Raw genomic sequence first — 19,318 nt, 5'->3', positions numbered from 1 at the left:
CACCTGGCAAATATTTACAGCACCTGAAGTGCGGAAAAGGAGAATAAAAATCAACTAAATAAATAACAGATCCGAGCTTTTTGACCAAATTCTCTTGTGTAACTTTGCTCCATGTGGCTAAAAAATGCAGTCCCATCTGTGCAAAAAAATGTTCCTTTATACATGAAAAGTAACTCATTTGTTACTGTTGCTTGTGTGGGATATGGTTTAGTCTTGGTTACAAATGGTTACATTTTTACTAGAGGCATTCTGCGGAATTAAAATAAGACACATGGGATGTCTGATTTTGGATTGTAGAGCAGACTGAAAAGTTAAAATACCACTTGTCAATCAAAATAAAACCTGTTCTTGACTGGGCTTTTTAGGGAAAAGTTAATGAAGATATGGTAAAAGACCTCCACACAGATAAATGACAGACAAGAGAAATTCAATGCCTTCTGGTACTTAGCTTGCCAGAAAAGACAACCGCACTGAAGCCTGCACACACACTTCCTAGAGATAGTACTGTCCAATCAATCTCTTCTTAAACAAACATAATAAAGAAAGCTCTTACATAGGAAGGACGATCTATGAGCCATCATTTATTATTCATGCAGTTGCATTGTTTGTAGTTAATGAATAAAGGACATCCTTTTCTTCTTAATTAACCCATTGCTATTGCTCCTGAGTTTCACCTACTTCAGTGCCTGTGAAAGGGACAGAATGCTGTAGGAAAAATGCATAGGGAAACTTACAGGATCCCATAAAGAAGCTCCATGCCATCAGTACACATGGAGAAAGTATCTTGTGGTACCTGACTACATGACCTACAGACCCCCTGGTTCCAGGACCTACAGACCCCCTTACTGTACTCCACAAGGTTCCAGGAGAAGCTGATCATAGCGGCACTCTCTGTACAGGGTGTCATAGTGCCACGCATTGTGCACGCTGTGGGCGAGGTGGCATAGTGCCACGCACTGGGCATGCTGTGAGGTGGCATAGTGCCACGCACTGGGCATGCTGTGAGTGAGGTGGCATAGTGCCATGTACTGGGCACGCTGTGGGCAAGGTGACATAGTGCCACCCACTGGGCACGCTGTGGGTACCATGGATATTTTCACTGAATAATAAAACATTTTCCTTTATTTCCTTATTATGCTTAACTTCCTTACGACATTTGAAGAAAGGAAATAGTCCACCCAGTTGAGCCTTCTATAAACTCCTCGCATCGAAGTAATTGTGTGCAGTGAGCCAGAGAAAATGCAGAAACCCTTTGGAAGTTAAAGCTGAAGAGTCAGAATTCTGTGGCAGTAGATAATGCCAGAGTTCAGTTTCCTTCATTGCCTTTAACGCACCTGGGCAGGTATAATGAGGTTAGCAGGTGATTGCTTGCTTAGTGTGTTCACCTGGAGCGTAACGCCCAGCCCCCAGCTCCCCAGTTTGTGTGCTTGTTGTTCTTGCCCCAGGTCCTGATGGTATCTGTCAGTGCAGCTGTGCCCCCACCCTTCCAGCCCAGGCCCAGCCAGACAGCGGAGCAGCCGCTGGCCAAAGCGATGCCCGCCGTTCACCGGGGAATCCGGGAGCCATGGTGCAGCGTCTGCAACCTATGTTAGGACCCAGAAAAGACAAAGGAACCGAGATTCTGACAGAAAGCCAAAGGAAGAGTTTGCGGAGCCAGGGAAGGCTGAGACGGTGAACAATTTGCTCTTGCTGCTGCTGGCTTTAGCGTTAAATGTGTTTCCAGAACAATGCGACCACTAACGGCAGCGGCTTTCCGAGTCTGGGCAGGTTGTGCTGCTGGCATTTGCGGTCCTGTGGATTGAGAGCAGGATAATGGCAGGGTAATTAGACAGTGCCCCTCGATCGCACTCTGACCCGCGGCCGCCTGGCGGGCCCCCGTGCTCAGGCACGCGGCAGCTCTGCTCTCCCCAGTCGCACATCCCGTAGAACTGGATTCTCTTCTGTAAATTTGCCTTTGTCAAGTTTGCACTCTGCCGAAACTTTAAGATTTACTCTCCTCGCACCGCAGCGGGTGACTGGCAAGAAGGGGGGAGGTCAGAAATGGTGAAATCATCGGGGCCCTTGGTTGTGCACAAAAGCTACTCCCGACGCAGCAAGGTGTTCTGCGCAAAAAAACAAAACAAAACCCAAACAAACTGTGTGCTGCTTAGCATCCTGCATAGAGACCCCTGGTTAATGAAAGCATTAACTGTTATCCTCCGATGCAGAGACATGCGCTAGAAATTTTCCTCCTGGTCTGACATGGAGTAAAGTTTCCTGCACTGGGGGTCAGTGCGTGGACAGGAGCAAGAGTTCTGATGCTGGGACCTGTAATTTGGATTTTATGCACAGAAAACATGACTTGTGCACACAAAGTCTGTGCAGAAATATGCTTTATGTACACAAAAAAACCAATGTTCCCTGCACTGAAAGCATTGCTGTGCACATAAATCTTATTTTCTGTGCACAAAATAAGCAAAAATCATGTTTTCTGCTCGTCTTTTATGCACAGAAAACATTTGTTTCCTAGTGTGTAGACAGATGGACTCAGGGCCAGTGGGTTACGCTCCCCTGCCAGCAGATGGAGACGGCGCAAGCTGACATGTCAATATATATATATAAACTCCTGCAGTGACCCAAGCCTGCCAGTATGCTCCGTCTCCAGCAGATGGTGGACGTGCATCTCCCTTTGGGGATTGCTTCAGATTTTGGAAGGAGGAAAAGCCCCACTCTCCTGCAGTGATACCAAGTGGTCCATCCCTGAGGTTGATTTCCGCGGTCCCTCAGATGTGTGCCTTGCTCTGGTAGCTGGGTTTCCCAGCATGGACTTAGCTGATTGTACAGCTGAAAGGCAGCGGGTGCGGAGGCAGTGACAGCAGATGCCCTCTTCCCCTGCAGCCGGAGACTGTCTCTGTACTCAGCCGATAAGCGCTGAGCTCAGGTAAGTTTAAAAAAAAAAAAAAAAAAAAAGGAAGATGTTTTTACCTTCTGAAACGGAGGGTTTTAGGATTTCCTCCGGTCTCCGTCTTTGGCACGTCATTCCGATGTCGTTCCCGCTCCCGTTGGGGTTAGGGGAACTGGGCAGCCTGGCGGGTTGAGCGCCTCTGCACACATGCTGTGCACTCAGTTTTGGGCGCGCCTTTTGAGCGCACAACTTTTTAAAACTGGTGATACGCGCAGGTCTCCGCACACGAGTTGTGTGTGTGTGGATTGAGCGGCGCTTATTTTTTGGGTGCGGCCTCATTTTTGTGCACATAACATTTTGAGCGTGAGCCACTAGGACACACATTCACCACCACTATGAGCAGGAAACCTAAGCGCCTTTCTCTCTGTGTTACCTGTCATATCTGGGCTTCTCAGCTCCAAATGGCTTCTAATCTGTGTCAGCACTGTTTGGACGCTCAGGGAGAGTTGTCTTCCTCTGGATTTTGCCAAGCCAGGGTCCTCCCATCCCGATGATGGTTTGGTTACGGCTTTGTCTGGAGGTTTGCCAGACTCCCTTGACTGGCTCAGAAAGGAACAAGACATCCTTTGCATTTTCGAACCCACACGTGTCACGTTCCATACGAATTTTACCTGCTGGAAAGAGCACCTGCAAAAGTCTGAAAACTGCTCAGGAGTGCAAAATTCCCACAAAGAGGGTTTTCATGCATGCGCTTTGTCCTTTGAAAATTAGGCACAAGATTTGGACCCATAGACAAGGTGAATAGTCTGACAATTGTCCACTGTAAGAAGATTAACTCAGGTACCTGTCGACCGTGATTTAAAGGAAATCTCTCTCCAGTCCTTACACTGTAAAAAGGCGCAGAAGCCAGAGCCTCACAGATTTTTTTTGTTTTGAGGGGGACTTGCAGCAGCACTCCAGGCCCTGGCGGTTATCTTCGGGGCCGCTCCTGCTGATAGAAATCAGTCCGTTACTCTGTCCTGTGCCATGTGGCGATCTGCTTTCCCCCCCTCTTTTACCTGATAAAATCTCAGGAGTAAGTCTGTTGGATCATACCGACTCCCTTCTCAGGCACTACCTGGACAGGTTCACCTCTCCCTGATTCATTCAGTGGGGGGACAATGAAATAAATCTCGCCTGTTTTCTAAAGCATCTCGACGTGACCGAGTCCCCTTTTGCGGCTGGTTTCTCCCCCCCCCCTTGTTCCTGCACCCCATAGTCCCAGCCCCGTGTTGCTAACCGGAATTGCTCTCGCGAAGTCCGGGTTACTGCTGTGTGGAAATCGACTGTGAAGCTGCGGCTGCATTCTCCCTGCTTAGGAGATCATTTAGAAAAGGGTTGCACCTAATCCCCAAGCAACTAAAGTACATTTCAGTGGACAAGACCTGCAAGGGAGGAGAAGGATAACCTGGGGGGAAATAAACAGAATTTGATAGAATGATAGAGCTGGTTTTTGAGCGCCTGCCACTCGCCTGGTGCTGGGTTCCGGCGATGGGATAAGAGCATGAATAAGAGCTCGAGTCGGAGGAGGGGTTTTGCTTGCTGTTGCGGGAGATCTCTGGGTTCTGGGGAAGCCAAGGAAGGGGGGCGGCAGGGGAGCCCGAGTTCCAGTTTTTTCGTCCGCGGAAGAGAAGGGTGATTTTTTTCTTTCCGGAAAGCGGCAAGAACTTCAAAACCAGTCGGACGCTGGTGGGAAGGTTCTGGACTTGAGCCCGGCAGCGAATACGTTGAGGGATCCCGAGAAAGAGGCTGCTAACCTTTTTGCTGGGACTGTAAGCCAGTAGTAAAAGGCTGTTACGGGGAAAGTGCGGGCTGCTGAGAAGATGTAAGCAGCGTAGGAATTACGTTTCACGGACGCGCAGTTGTGACCCGCACGTAACGTGAATTATGGACTTTGCGAAATTTTAAAATAAAAACAAACGAGGACCGTGTCCGCACAAGTGATGGGGAGATTTGAAAGGGCTGTGAGCTGCTTCTGATATATTTTTTTATTTTGCATTGTGATTTTTTTTTTTGTTCTGTATCTGCAGGAACTTTGATTATGGTTTCAGTAAACTCTGTTTAGGAGCCTGGAGTGGACTCATTATGGGTGAAGCTCTTTATTGGCCCCTGCAGGTGCATTCCTGCCCCCAACTCACAGAACCAATGTCCCCCTACCCTGCACTGAGCAGTCCAGTGCTCAGCAAGGCTGGGAAGTGTGCACCCCCCTCCCTGAGGGGTTGCTAGAAGCACATAAATGGATTTAGAGGAAGAGGTTTTGCTCACCCCCCACCCCCCCTACACAAGAGTCTCCACACCTGGCAACCCTCTGGATTGGACCCGGAGGGTCCGCAATTCAAAAAGGTCTCTGGGCAAACGCTGGAGAATTCTGGGTGCAGCTGCAGAAGCAGAGCCCACGTGGCCCCCCCCCCCCCCAGAAGAGGACGTCTCACCTGGACCCATGCGGGTTGGCAGAAGGAGGAGGGGCATCCTCTGGGGACATGTTCTGTGGCCCCGGAGGGGTGGGCTGTGAAATCCTGAATGGCCTTTAATAGCCCACTTTTGCACTCCCAGCTCTGCTAGCCCTTTTTTGGGGGGGGCTGCTGCCAGCCTCTCTACACTGGCCATCAGAAATGAGGCTCTTTCCATGCTCCTTCGGAGAGCCCCCGATGGTGCACGTCTGCATTGTGCTAGTGCTAAGTGCCAGTCTGGATTCCCTCCCTGCCAGGGGCTGCGACCCTCCCTCAGCCGGGACGTGGATCTCCCTCTTAGGGCAGTACTGGGTCACATCAAGCCAGTCCCGGTATGATCACGATTGATGCCATTTACACGGCAGTGGGAGCAGGCCTGCAGCTCTGGAAGAGCCACCTGCCCCATGAGAGAGAAACTCGGGTTCAGTTTGACCTCGGGATTCCCGTTCTTTCAGAGACTGCTAGGGAATTAACAGGCAGGCAGTTCTTCCTTTCTGCATTCTTCCCAGTGAAATTAGGAAAAACAGGTAACCCTTTCCCCTCTCCGTATCTCTAAGGTTGTTCCAGGTCTTTCAGGCTCTGGGCAAGAAGAGCCCTGCATATTTAAAAATCTGAAACCATGCGGGAAATAAGACGGCCCGGACTTTGTAATCTGTTGTCAGAGGCCGCAGGAGCTAAAAGTAGAAAGGACCTGAAATCCTAATGATCAGAGCCAGGGGCTTCCCAAACCTGCCACCCCCCTCCCCAAGCAGTGTTGCAGCAGATCCAGTGACTGGGCCTGAGCTAAATCTGCAGACCCTGCATCTGCAGTGTGGGTGCAAGTTTATCTCCTGCACATCTTGGGAAAACCCATCTGGACGTGGGGTCATGAGGGCAGATTTTGGAAAAGCCTTGGCAGTCTGAATTCCTTTTATTTCTGCAGAGTAGATTTTAGTTCCCGGGGAATAAGATTCACGTGGTAGGTGGGAGGAAGGAACAAACCAGGAAGCCTAGACCGGGTCCCTGGAAGAGAAGCACCCGATCCCCCCCCCCCCCCCCCCCCCAGCCTGGCACCTGCCGCTGCCTGCTCCGTCCTTTGGTGCCTCTCCCGGGCCGGCCTGACCCTGGCGGTCTCTGCAGCCCCACTCCCCTCTCTCTCTGTGGTCCTAATGTAGCCGGAGTTCCAGGATCCATCCGCTCTGAGAGCAGCTCGCTGGGAGGCGGAAATCCAAATGTTCAGAAACGGGAAATCCGGCAGCACCGTTTCTTTAATTCTCTGGCATTTCTGCATCGTACGATGAGTGTCAAACTTTATATCAAGGAGCTCCACCCAGAACTGAAGGAGCTTTCTTTCCAGAATGAAAAAAAAAAAACCCCTGTCTTCCCCCCCCCCCCTCACCTCCCAGCCCCTCACTCAGCCCCTCTCTCACCCAATTATCCCCCTTGCCCCCCCTCATCTCCCAGCCCCTCTTTCACCCCCAGTCATCCCCCCTTGCCCCCCTCACCTCCCAGCCCCTCTCTCACCCCCAGTTATCCCCCTTGCCCCCCCTCATCTCCCAGCCCCTCTTTCACCCCAGTCATTCCCCTTGCCCCCCTCACCTCCCAGCCCCTCTCTCACCCCCAGTTATCCCCCTTCCCCCCTCACCTCCCAGCCCCTCTCTCACCCCCAGTTATCCCCCTTGCCCCCCCTTACCTCCCAGCCCCTCTCTCACCCAATTATCCCCCTTGCCCCCCCTCATCTCCCAGCCCCTCTCTCACCCCCAGTTATCCCCCTTGCCCCCCTCATCTCCCAGCCCCTTTCACCCCCAGTCATCCCCCTTCCCCCCTTACTTCCCAGCCCCTCTATCACATCCAGTTATCCCCCTTGCCCCCCCTCACCTCCCAGCTCCTCTCTCACCCCCAGTTATCCCCCTTGCCCCCCTCAGCTCCCAGCCCCCTCTCACCCCCAGTTATCCCCCTTGCCCCCCTCATCTCCCAGCCCCTCTCTCACCCCCAGTTATCCCCCTTGCCCCCTCACCACCCAGCCCCTCTCTCACCCCCAGTTATCCCCCTTTCCCCCCCCTCATCTCCCAGCCCCTCTCTCACCCCCAGTTATCCCCCTTGCCCCCCTCAGCTCCCAGCCCCTCTCTCACCCCCAGTTATCCCCCTTGCCCCCCTATCTCCCAGCCCCTCTCCCACCCCCAGTTATCCCCCTTGCCCCCTCACTTCCCAGCCCCTCTCTCACCCCCCAGTTATCCCCCTTGCCCCCCTCAGCTCCCAGCCCCTCTCTCACCCCCCAGTTATCCCCCTTGCCCCCCTCAGCTCCCAGCCCCTCTCTCACCCCCAGTTATCCCCCTTGCCCCCTCATCTCCCAGCCCCTCTCTCACCCCAGTTATCCCCCTTGCCCCCCCTCATCTCCCAGCCCCTCTTTCATCCCCAGTCATCCCCCTTCCCCCCTCACTCCCAGCCCCTCTCTCACCCCCAGTTATCCCCCTTGCCCCCCCTCATCTCCCAGCCCCTCTCTCACCCCAGTTATCCCCCTTGCCCCCTCACCTCCCAGCCCCTCTCTCACCCCCAGTTATCCCCCTTGCCCCCCTCAGCTCCCAGCCCCTCTCTCACCCCCAGTTATCCCCCTTGCCCCCCCTCACCTCCCAGCCCCTCTCTCACCCCCAGTTATCTCCCTTGCCCCCTCAGCTCCCAGCCCCTCTCTCACCCCCAGTTATCCCCCTTGCCCCCTCATCTCCCAGCCCTCTCTCACCCCAGTTATCCCCCTTGCCCCCCCTCATCTCCCAGCCCCTCTTTCATCCCCAGTCATCCCCTTCCCCCCTTCGCTTCCCCCCTCACTTCCCAGCCCCTCTCTCACCCCCAGTTATCCCCCTTTGCCCCCCCTCATCTCCCAGCCCCTCTCTCATCCCAGTTATCCCCCTTGCCCCACCTCACCTCCCAGCCCCTCTCTCACCCCCAGTTATCCCCCTTGCCCCCCTCACCTCCCAGCCCCTCTCTCACCCCCAGTTATCCCCCTTGCCCCCCTCAGCTCCCAGCCCCTCTCTCACCCCCAGTTATCCCCCTTGCCCCCTCATCTCCCAGCCCCTCTCTCACCCCAGTTATCCCCCTTGCCCCCCCTCATCTCCCAGCCCCTCTTTCATCCCCAGTCATCCCCCTTCCCCCCTCACTTCCCAGCCCCTCTCTCACCCCCAGTTATCCCCCTTGCCCCCCCTCACCTCCCAGCCCCTCTCTCACCCCCAGTTATCCCCCTTGCCCCCCTCAGCTCCCAGCCCCTCTCTCACCCCCAGTTATCCCCCTTGCCCCCCCTCACCTCCCAGCCCCTCTCTCACCCCCAGTTATCCCCCTTGCCCTCCTCAGCTCCCAGCCCCTCTCTCACCCCCAGTTATCCCCCTTGCCCCCTCATCTCCCAGCCCCTCTCTCACCCCCAGTTATCCCCCTTGCCCCCCTCATCTCCCAGCCCCTCTCTCACCCCAGTTATCCCCCTTGCCCCCCTCACCTCCCAGCCCCTCTCTCACCCCCAGTTATCCCCCTTGCCCCCCTCAGCTCCCAGCCCCTCTCTCACCCCCAGTTATCCCCCTTGCCCCCTTATCTCCCAGCCCCTCTCTCACCCCAGTTATCCCCCTTGCCCCCCCTCATCTCCCAGCCCCTCTTCCATCCCCCCTTCCCCCCTCACTTCCCAGCCCTTCTCTCACCCCCAGTTATCCCCCTTGCCCCCCTCATCTCCCAGCCCCTCTCTCACCCCAGTTATCCCCCTTGCCCCACCTCACCTCCCAGCCCCTCTCTCTCCCCAGTTATCCCTCTTGCCCCCCTCACCTCCCAGCCCCTCTCTCTCCCCCAGTTATCCCTCTTGCCCCCCTCACCTCCCAGCCCCTCTCTCACCCCCAGTTATCCCCCTTGCCCCCCCTCACCTCCCAGCCCCTCTCTCACCCCCAGTTATCCCCCTTCCCCCCTCACCTCCCAGCCCCTCTCTCCCCCCCCAGTTATCCCCCTTCCCCCCCTCACCCTCCCAGCCCTTCTCTCACCCCCAGTTATCCCCCTTCCCCCCTCACCTCCCAGCCCCTCTCTCACCCCCAGTTATCCCCCTTCCCCCCCTCACCTCCCAGCCCTTCTCTCACCCCCAGTTATCCCCCTTCCCCCCCTCACCTCCCAGCCCTTCTCTCACCCCCAGTTATCCCCCTTGCCACTTATCTCTTCATCTTCCTTTTTGCCAGTTCAATCGCTTGCCCTGCCAGTTCTTGACCTCCCCTCCTTCCCTGCCAGTCCCTCCCCCCCTCTCCTCCCCCTTTGCCTGCTGCTCCTGCCTGGGGGGGGGGGGGGGGGAGCAGAACAGCGGGAGTGCCGCTGGGAGCTTGATTCGCACTTTAAGCTGCTTGGGTGCCGTGGTAAGGTGGGTGCTGGGCAGGAAAGGAGGAGGCTGCGGCCCCAGTTCCACCACTGCGCTCCTCCTCCTGCCCGCTGGCTCGGCGTGGTGGTAGTGGTGGGGAGCGGAGGGTGGGTGCACTACACCCAGTCACAGGCTCGTGGGCTCCCAGAGAGCACACGTGCAGCTCTCTCTGTCCTCTCTGTGCAGGGATTGCAGTGCAGGCCGTGCACCTTTCCCCGGGCCTCCTGTTTTTTCATTGCCTCTCCCTGGGTCCAGTGTATCCTTGTGTAGATGACGATCTCTCTAGAATTGAATGCACTTCTCAAGGCGAGGAGGCCTCACCAGAAACTCTGCGGAGCTTTTATCGCTTCCCCTTTTTCTGCTAGTGAGGCCTTTTATTTCAGCGTTGAAAGATGCAGTCTAAGAGTTGTTCATAATAATAATATCGCAGGTTTGTTCACGTAGGCAGACTAGAAGGAAACAGCAAAGAATTGAAACTTGGGAAAGGGTGAAACATCCGTGAGTCTGATAATAAGAGTAAAACAAAACAAAACAAAAAAGCCCCCAAGATATTGTGAGCAGTGCAAGGAGAGGGGCCTGGTTTTATTTTAACTTCCCGCATCTTTCCTTCACTTTGCTCTTGCGAGGGGTCCTTTCCACACGGACGTCTGCATGCGAAACTGGATTTTGTGCACAGTTTTATAAAAGTGCCCACCCGGTAACCGCAGGCCTGCGTCTGGATTGAATGGGGGGTACCCCCGGGGAAGGGGGGTGCACACCAGTTCCTTTCGGGAGAGACTGCCGGGCACCGAACAGCCAGCGTGACTTCGACAGGGCGGTTTTGGGAGGGCGTAAGTCCACTTTGACGGAACTTAGGTGTGCTCTGCTGACTCTCCCCCTTATGGGCTTATGGGTCCCCTATTTTTATAGCTTAATCTGATGGAGGCGGATGGGTTGGGCTGAATTTTGCCTGCTTTTCCTCGGTGCACTGCGGTTCATTTCCTGAGCTCTGGACCAGGGGCAGTTTCCTGAGCTGGCTCCCCGCTCTGGCCCGCTTTCTCTGGAGCCTCTGCTGCCTGCTCTCTCTCCCCATCCCCTTCCCGGCACCTTCCGCTTTGATTTCTGCGAATCTGCATAGATTATTGCAGCTAAACCAGGGAAGGAGGAGAAGAGGCGTGTAGAAAAATTACAGAATGCCGAGCGAGGTCAAATGTAGCACAGCAGAGGAATAGCTTAAGTAGATTTACGAGGCCCTGAAACTGTCTTGGCCTGATATCAGTCAGTGTGAGAGGCTGAGCCTGCGGTGGGGATGGAGCTGGATGCACATGTGGGCAGCGTATTACAGAGGAACGGTGCACTTCCTCGGGTTCGGTGATCTGATCCCTCCTGCTTGTTTTTTTTTTGTGTGCAGGGTTATTTGAAGCAGTGTCGGAAGCGACGGGACATGTTCAGCGATGAGCAGCTGAAAGTCATATTCGGCAACATTGAAGATATCTACAGGTTCCAGATGGGCTTTGTCAGAGACCTAGAGAAGCAATATAACAACGAGGAGCCTCACCTGAGTGAGATTGGACCCTGCTTTCTAGAACATGTAAGCATTTCTGCCTGGGATCTCTTGCAGGGGGCTGGGGTGGTCCGGTGGCTCGCTCCAACAGCGGTGCCATATGTAACAATGGAGCAGACCAGTTGGATCCTGTACGCAATTTCACATCTATTTATTTATTTATTTATTTATTTATTTATTTATTTAAACATTTTTATATACCGGCATTCGTTGTGGACATCATGTCGGTTTACAGTAAACAGGTTAAGTTTGGAAAATTACATTTTAACAGGGAGATTCACAACTGGGAGAGGGGGTAACAACAAGCAGCTAAGAAAGACAGGGTAACCAAAACAAAACAAGGAGATGGAGTATAACAAACATAGTTCCTCAATATGAGAAAAAAGGGGTAGGCCTAATGTGGTCTACTTTGGCGCGGATTGATGGTTTTTTATTCTGGGTAAGCTTGGTTGAACAACCATATTTTCAATTTCTTCTTGAAATTGTTCATACATGGTTCGAGGCATATGTGACATTTCTGCTGCTGTGGTTTAATTATATCCTGTGTATACTGGATGAGAGGGCACCGCTGTTGTGCGACTCCATTAGATCCAGCAAGAATGATGTCATCAGTGGTCTGCACCAATTGGATGCCACGTGGTCACTCTCGTTTATGACATCTTCACTGGTCTGCACCAATGAGAGCCTGGATGCATGCTGTAATTTGTGACATCCTCACCACTAGCCACCAATCAGATCATGTGTGTGTGCCATCGTGTGTGACATCACCAGTGTGCGATGTTATTTGCCACACTTTATCAACCTTGTATCTGGCAGGAAGACGTAAAGAATTATAATAAGGGTAACACTCTGGCCCAGCCGTGAGGAGCCCTTGCAGTAGGATTATTTATTTTGTTGCCTGTAAGTGGATTTTGATTTTCAGTATCGTCACAGGAATCTGTTTTTTCTAATAACCGTATAATGTAGTACAACCTGCACTGAAGCCCGTCTCGGTGCCACTGTATGTAGGGAGTGGGGACAGGTTGGTACCAGCAGGCTACAGCTCCCCAAATATGAATGGACCACAGGGAGCTAGGAGGCAGATATTCGGGCAGCAGCCACATTGGTTTTGATCACTGGTTAGATTATTACCGGGTCAGGGAAGGAAGTGACTGCTGGCTATTGGATTAAGTATGGGGCCTTGAATACTCAGAATAGTAGAGAACTCATGAGGAAGAGAACCAGAAATTGACTTGGGTACGGGATGGTGGCGTACAATAAATCCAGCTGCTGTGGGTGATATCAGGGACATATCCTTATTTTATTTATTTATCTAAAATATTTATATGTTGCCCAATCACTACCGCTCGCAATGGCTTATACAATGAACATTGATAAACAATTAAAACAGACAAATACAACAAAAAAAAATACAAAAAGTATGTAACAGAATCTGAGAACTAACAAGTAGATATCTCCACTGTTTCAACTACCTTACTTTGTAAAAGATTTTGTACAAGTTGGTTAATCACAAATCCTCTGCTGGAGTGTCCCAGAGTTGGGGAGCAGTCACTGGACGTACTCTACACATTGACGGGACCTCCAGCAAACGTCTTTGTGAAGACCTCGGCGCTCTTGAGGGATTGTATGCATGGAGCATTGACTTGAGCCAGGGTACATTTTCCGTACATAAGCTTTTGAAGACCAGACAGGCTCCCTTGTAACGAACTCTCATTTCAGCTGGTGGCCAATGCAGATTACAAAGAGTTGGTGACACATTTGCCCTCTTCTTAAGGCCGGTAAGAAGCTGGTGGTAGAACTGTGCGGCAGCTGCAATGCGTGGGCAGGCAAACCAACGCCCGATGCATTGCGGTAATCTAAACTAGGAAGGCTTGACAGCCTCTGCCAGCGATGGGGAATCATCTTTCCTGAGAAGCCTATAATAGCCAGATTTAACATCCTTAGCACTGTGCACAAGAATAACTGGGCAGGCTGGATTGATCCGTATCTACAGCTCACTATTTTGGATCGAGTTTGGAAAAGAGCACAGAGTACTCAGTTTAGCTGGGCAAATCTGGGCAGCTGATTGTCAGCCAAGATAGGCACACGGGCTCAGGGCTCAGCTTAGGGTGAGGCAGGGTGATTGCGCCGGGCTCTGTGCTGTAGAGGGTCCCACAACCACGCTGAGTCGGGAGAGCCGGTGGGACGGAGCTGACAGGAGCTGTACACCGTGCTCCCGCCGCTACGTCCAGGTTGGCAGCCAGCCCAGGCTGCTGCCTCTCTCTCTCTCTCCCCGCTCCTCCTCTCTTTCCGCTGTTATTCATGGCCGCGACCCCACCCGCTCTTCGGCCTTGGCGCGTCCGACGCGGAGCGAACGGGATAGCGCTCATCACATGCAAATGCACGTGAAGGAGGCTATTACTCATTCACTCCAAATGCAAAAAAATAAATGTGCGTCTCAGACGCACATTCATCGCTCAGCTCGCTGAAGAAAAGTGCAGAAAAGCAGAAAAAAAATCCAGCTTTTCTGTACTTTTTTAAAAGAAAAAAAAAATCTCTGCCACGCAAGCGACCCTAGCGCCTCCTTGCTAGCGCGACCCCCTAATTTGCGTATTGCATGGCACCCCCCCCCTTGTGGGCGCCATGCGTGCGTTAAGAGAGCTCAGCGCCCGCTTTCCGCGGATAATATTGCATCGGTCCGCTTAGGTTCTCATTTACCAGGGCCTTTCTCCCTTAGATTGTAAGCCCTCTGATGACAGGGAAATAATTTCTGTACGGGACTGTTATCTGGCTGACAAGTCAAGAAAGGTGGAATATAAACGTTAAATAAAGGAACGTCTGACACCCGCACCCCCCCCCCCCCCCCCAGAAGCAGGGCAGAAGTCACTAAAGCATTTGTCCTCCTTCTGGCTCAGGGGGGAGGGGAGGGCAGGGGGATACCAGCAGGAGGAGGAGGGAAAGAGATTGGATGGGAGGGAGGGGGGGCGGGGAATGGGTGGGGAGAGAGGGAGGGTTGGATTTGGCCCATCCCAGATGCAGGGATAGCTGCTTAGGGTTTATTATGCAGCCCGAGTGCTGATGTAGCATCCGCTCCCTAACCTTATCCCTCCCGCCCTCGCCCCACCCCCCTAGGGCTTGCCAGCTCTGTGGCCCCTTAAATTTAGCTTCTTAATGAAATTAGTCCCTTAAGTTTCGCCACTGGGTTTGGTTTCACTTTTCAAAGGGGCCAGCTTAGCTCTCTGGCAAAACCCTTTCAAAACGGATCCCATCTTCCTGGATATGAAGTGCATTTTACACCTGCGGCTCCCAGCAGGCACAGACCCAAAATTAAAAACAGAAATGGAGATGGGAGAAGCCTTATTTAGTGAACGCGACGGTAAGGAATGGTGGAGGAAGGGATGTAGGGTTACCAAGGAAAGGGGGCAGGCTGGATAGGCCCTTTTAGTTCTTAATTTGCCCTCCAATTCTGTTTTTTTTTTTGTGCATGGTTGAGAGTTAATGTCATACAAAGCCTCGGCCAGCGAGAGGATGCTTTCCCCCCCCCAGAAATGGCCGCCAGATAGGGCGGGTCAGCAAAGACGAGTCTGTCCTATAGGTGCCGAAGTTTACCCATTCCTGGGAGGTAGGGTTGGGTGAGGTGGGGTGGGGTTTGCAGTTCCAGAAGTCCTAAAATTCTGTGCAGCGTCCTGACCTCTTTCTGCAGTGGCATCCAGGTCTCTCCGAATTTGTCAGGAAAGGCAAGGCTTGCCGGTTTGTACTCCCCTACCTGTGACAGACGGCCCCCAGCAGCAGGAGAAAGTATATTGCGGCCCTAGCTTATCCCGACGGGGCTTCCAGGGCAGTGCACGTAATGTGCGGGAGACTCCCGTTGTGCCAGAATCTCGGTCCTGGTCTGCAAGTCACATCCCCTGGACGCCCGTTGCAGTATTTAAGTGAGAGGGAAATCAGGGCAGGGGAGAGAAAGGCAGGCTAAGGGATGGACTGGTGCATTTCTGGGGCTCAGAGCAGTTTATTGCATCGGGCAACCACAATTGCAGTGATCGCTCAATAGGAGCCTCCATTTTGATCACACTTCTTTATGGTTATTTTGATGAGGCGCTGATCTCAATGCTGAAATTTTGACACCCATAGCAATGAGCCCCTGATGCAATAAATTGTGCGATCGTAAGAAAAGTGCACCTCTTTTTGATTAAATCGCTGAGCGTGCTGTATATTTTTCTCCACTGCATGCAGTAAATTCAAGATTCAGGATGATACTAAGGAGGAGGAGGAGGACACATTTATCACAACACAGAAGCCCATATTTAATGTTTCTCATGAAAACTTGACTGCGAGTTAACTTTACTCCAACTCCAGAGCTGGAGTTAAATTCCCTGTCTTAAAAAATGCGTGTTGGATGCCCAGGCTTTGGGTGCCCCCCTGCGGCGAGATTAGTCCCTCTGGGTAGAGACGAGGAATCTGGAGGGCCGGAGCCTCTGCTGGACCCGCACACCCCGGAAAGACCACCAACGCTAGGGTGGTCTCTGAACGGTCCTCCGACCGTTCCCAGCCCTTTCGGACCTGCCGCAGAGAGCAGCAGAGGCGGCAGGCCGGACAGAGGTCAGGTTAGCTAAAGGCCTTGGAACAGACAAGACGAGACCTTGGAACTTGGAACAGACGAGACGAGGTCTTGGAACTTGGAACAGATGAGACGAGACCTTGGAACTTGAAACAGACGAGACCTTGGAACTTGGAACAGACGAGACGAGACCTTGGAACTTGAAACAGACGAGATGAGAACTTGGAACAGATGAGACGAGACCTTGGAACTTGGAACAGATGAGACGAGACCTTGGAACTTGAAACAGACGAGACGAGAACTTGGAACAGACGAGACGAGACCTTGGAACTTGAAACAGACGAGATGAGAACTTGGAACAGACGAGACGAGACCTTGGAACTTGAAACAGACGAGACGAGAACTTGGAACAGACGAGACGAGACCTTGGAACTTGAAACAGACGAGACGAGAACTTGGAACAGATGAGACGAGACCTTGGAACTTGAAACAGACGAGACGAGAACTTGGAACAGATGAGACGAGACCTTGGAACTTGAAACAGACGAGATGAGAACTTGGAACAGATGAGACGAGACCTTGGAACTTGGAACAGATGAGACGAGACCTTGGAACTTGAAACAGACGAGACGAGAACTTGGAACAGATGAGACGAGACCTTGGAACTTGGAACAGACGAGACGAGACCTTGGAACTTGAAACAGACGAGACGAGAACTTGGAACAGATGAGACGAGATGGGGTCTTGGAACTTGGAACAGACGAGACGAGACGGGGTCTTGGAACTTGGAACAGACGAGACGAGACGGGGTCTTGGAACTTGGAACAGACGAGACGAGACGGGGTCTTGGAACTTGGAAAAGACGAGACGGGGTCTTGGAACTTGGAACAGATGAGACGAGACCTTGGAACTTGGAACAGACGAGACGGGCGAGCCCTGTCCCTCAGGCGGCCGTTTTTTCTTGGCCGCCATCAAGGAGAAAAGAAGAATAAAATGCAAATGGAGGTGTCCAAAAATCATGCAGATAGCTGAATTAGGCAAAGGATTCAGCAGTAAGGGGTAAGGAGTCCGTGACTTAGCTTCATCTTAGTCGACGGTGGAATAGCAACCCCCCCCCTCCCGACTGTTGCACATTTTTAAGCTTGCTCAAAACTTATTTGGAAACTTTACTTATCAGATTGATGAAAAAATAAATAAAACTGGCATTTCTATTTCTACCCATAATTATCTGCAGAAAGGCAAGCTGTCAGGGGAGTGGGTCCCAAAGGAGAAACCCACTACGGTGCATTCTCTCTCGACAATAAAAGATGAAAGACGCGCATGGCGGAGTTTGGGGGCAGGAATTAGCATCTTCAGGGGCTCATTATTTCTCGTTACCATACTGTTTCAAGTTCCCAGCACCTTAGCGTAGCAGCTTTCCAATTTCCTCCTATGGTATCTTCACTGTACATGAAGGCAGTAATACTTGGAAATTGCATTTTCGTAAGGACCACTATCTGTACATGATGATAATGCTGTGTAGAGGTACAGTCAGCTCCAGAGCGGATGACCGCACACATTGGCTGTAATGAATCAGCGCTACGGAAAGGGTGCTGGATGCCGGGGATCTCCTACCACTTGACATGGTAGCAGTGATAGAATTCAGATCTGCTTGGAACAGATACAGGATGGTGCTGACTAGTGAGCGATTAGCATTTCTAGTGTGCCACTTGGCAAACCGCCTAGGAAAAGAGGTCCGTATCTCATCGACTCCTGTGCTGCTATGACTATTGCACAACTGCTGCTGGGTAAACTGAAGTATGGGGTTAAGTTTAAAAGGGACTTGCCCCGAGGTCGCGCAAACAGCACACAACATCTTCTCAAGGTTGTCACTCCCCTTTGTAGCAGCCATGTGTCCCTCATACATGATTCACCTCAAAAACTTTCTTGCCATTACCTCGACAAAAATGTGATCGCACACTTGTGGTGCAGAAGCAACATCTGGGGGCAACTGGAATAGAAATAAAAGTAAAGTCCCCAAACGAAAAGCAAAAAAAATGTCTAATGGTGAACTCCATACTCGGGGATTAGAGAAATAGCCGTAGGGAGAGATGAATAATTTGCTCTTACAAGTGCCTCAGCTTGCAGGATTGGAAAGAGTGTCCAGATGTTAGCTAGAGAATTGTGAAAGGGAGGTTAATTGGATCCCTGTTGCGTCCGTCGGTGCTAGACGGCTTCGCCCCGTTTGCCCCACCTTATTCACGGCTCCTCCCGCTTACCTAGGAAAGATGGCTACCGCCGCGTCTTCAAGCCGACCTCTCCGGTGTCCCCGGAACGGCTATGGTGCAGCCTCCCACCATGCTTCTCCCAGGTACCTACTAGTGCGTCACCCACATCTTTATTCCAATCTTGGCGCGAACCTCGGGGGCGTTCCCCCTTGCTGACATCACGCCATCCCGGTATAGGAATGGCAATGAGATGCGCACGTTGGAAGTGAGCAGCATCGGGAAGAGAGAGAGACGGTGGAGGGGGGGCACTCTGTGTGGTGCTTGAGAGCCTTGCACCGGCCCTGCCTCTGCTCATGGGAGTATGATACAGGCTTCCAGCAAAGGCAGGCCGATGCAATATCAGTGTGTAAAAAAAACATGTGTCCAAACTTTCCTGGGCGCTAGATGCAGTAGGCAAATGAGCTGTCGCGCTGAAAGGGACGCGCAGTGGGTAATTTGTGCGTCCCTAGCGCTCTGCATCGGGCGCCCAGGAGAAGTGGCTGTGCACCCACAACAGCCTGGCCAGAGCTCCCTCCCCACCATCGGCAAGGCTGTTCCTGATTGGTCCTTATTACTGATACTTAAGAACATAAGAACATGCCATACTGGGTCAGACCAAGGGTCCATCAAGCCCAGCATCCTGTTTCCAACAGAGGCCAATCCAGGCCATAAGTGTTACGATTCCTCCCGTAGCTGGAGCCACGGGAGGCCTCTCACCTTTCTCTGGAGGCCGCACCGAAGCTGGGGCCTCGCCTGAACTGCCTTTCCGGATTTTGCTCCACGGCCTGGGAGGCCTTCGATGTCATTGGGGCTTGCCTGCTCGCAGATGAAGTACTGTAGTGGGGAGAGAAGTGACTTCCCTGGAAGATATCCGGGATGGGGTGGGGGGGGGGGGGGTGTAGTAAAGATGCTTGACCCGGCAGGTCCGAGCTGAGAGGGAGGGTATGTGAAGGAGTGTTCCTGAAAGCCCTCCTTTAACCAGTGCTGGACCAGGCATCTGGTCTGCTGCACCTGTAAAGCTAGCGACACAGGTAGCTCGGTGGAGGGGTTTGGACCGGGATCACCAGGAGAAGGTGAGGGTAACATCTGAGCAGTGAATAGGGAATACTGAAGATAAATGCTGAGCGTGAATGTGGCTGAAGATAAAGCCACTTTTGTAAATACAGAACATAAGAAAAGTCAGAGCCCCCTGTGTGTGTGTCTGGGGAATTACAGACCACTTGTGCTATCTCACACCCTCTCTTTCTTTTTTTTTTTTGTTATTCATTAGA

At 52.5% G+C, this 19,318-nt stretch overlaps 1 protein-coding gene across 3 annotated transcripts in view; it reads left to right on the top strand.

Moving 5' to 3' along the window:
* Window positions 1–19,318, top strand: part of ARHGEF9 (Cdc42 guanine nucleotide exchange factor 9) — a 372,437-nt gene that overhangs the window by 260,360 nt on the left and 92,759 nt on the right. For 2 of the 3 annotated variants that reach the window (XM_029607691.1, XM_029607692.1), the window contains one exon: window positions 11,112–11,291. In XM_029607691.1, coding sequence (XP_029463551.1) covers window positions 11,112–11,291 — 180 coding nt within the window. Of the gene's footprint in view, window positions 1–1,560; window positions 1,672–11,111; window positions 11,292–19,318 lie in introns of those variants that run through there. The other variant, XM_029607693.1, reaches the window with a different exon arrangement.

The sequence above is a fragment of the Rhinatrema bivittatum genome, chromosome 6 (assembly GCF_901001135.1).
Source record: "Rhinatrema bivittatum chromosome 6, aRhiBiv1.1, whole genome shotgun sequence".
NCBI classification, from domain to species: domain Eukaryota; kingdom Metazoa; phylum Chordata; class Amphibia; order Gymnophiona; family Rhinatrematidae; genus Rhinatrema; species Rhinatrema bivittatum.
This window is presented reverse-complemented; position numbering and strand designations above follow the sequence as displayed.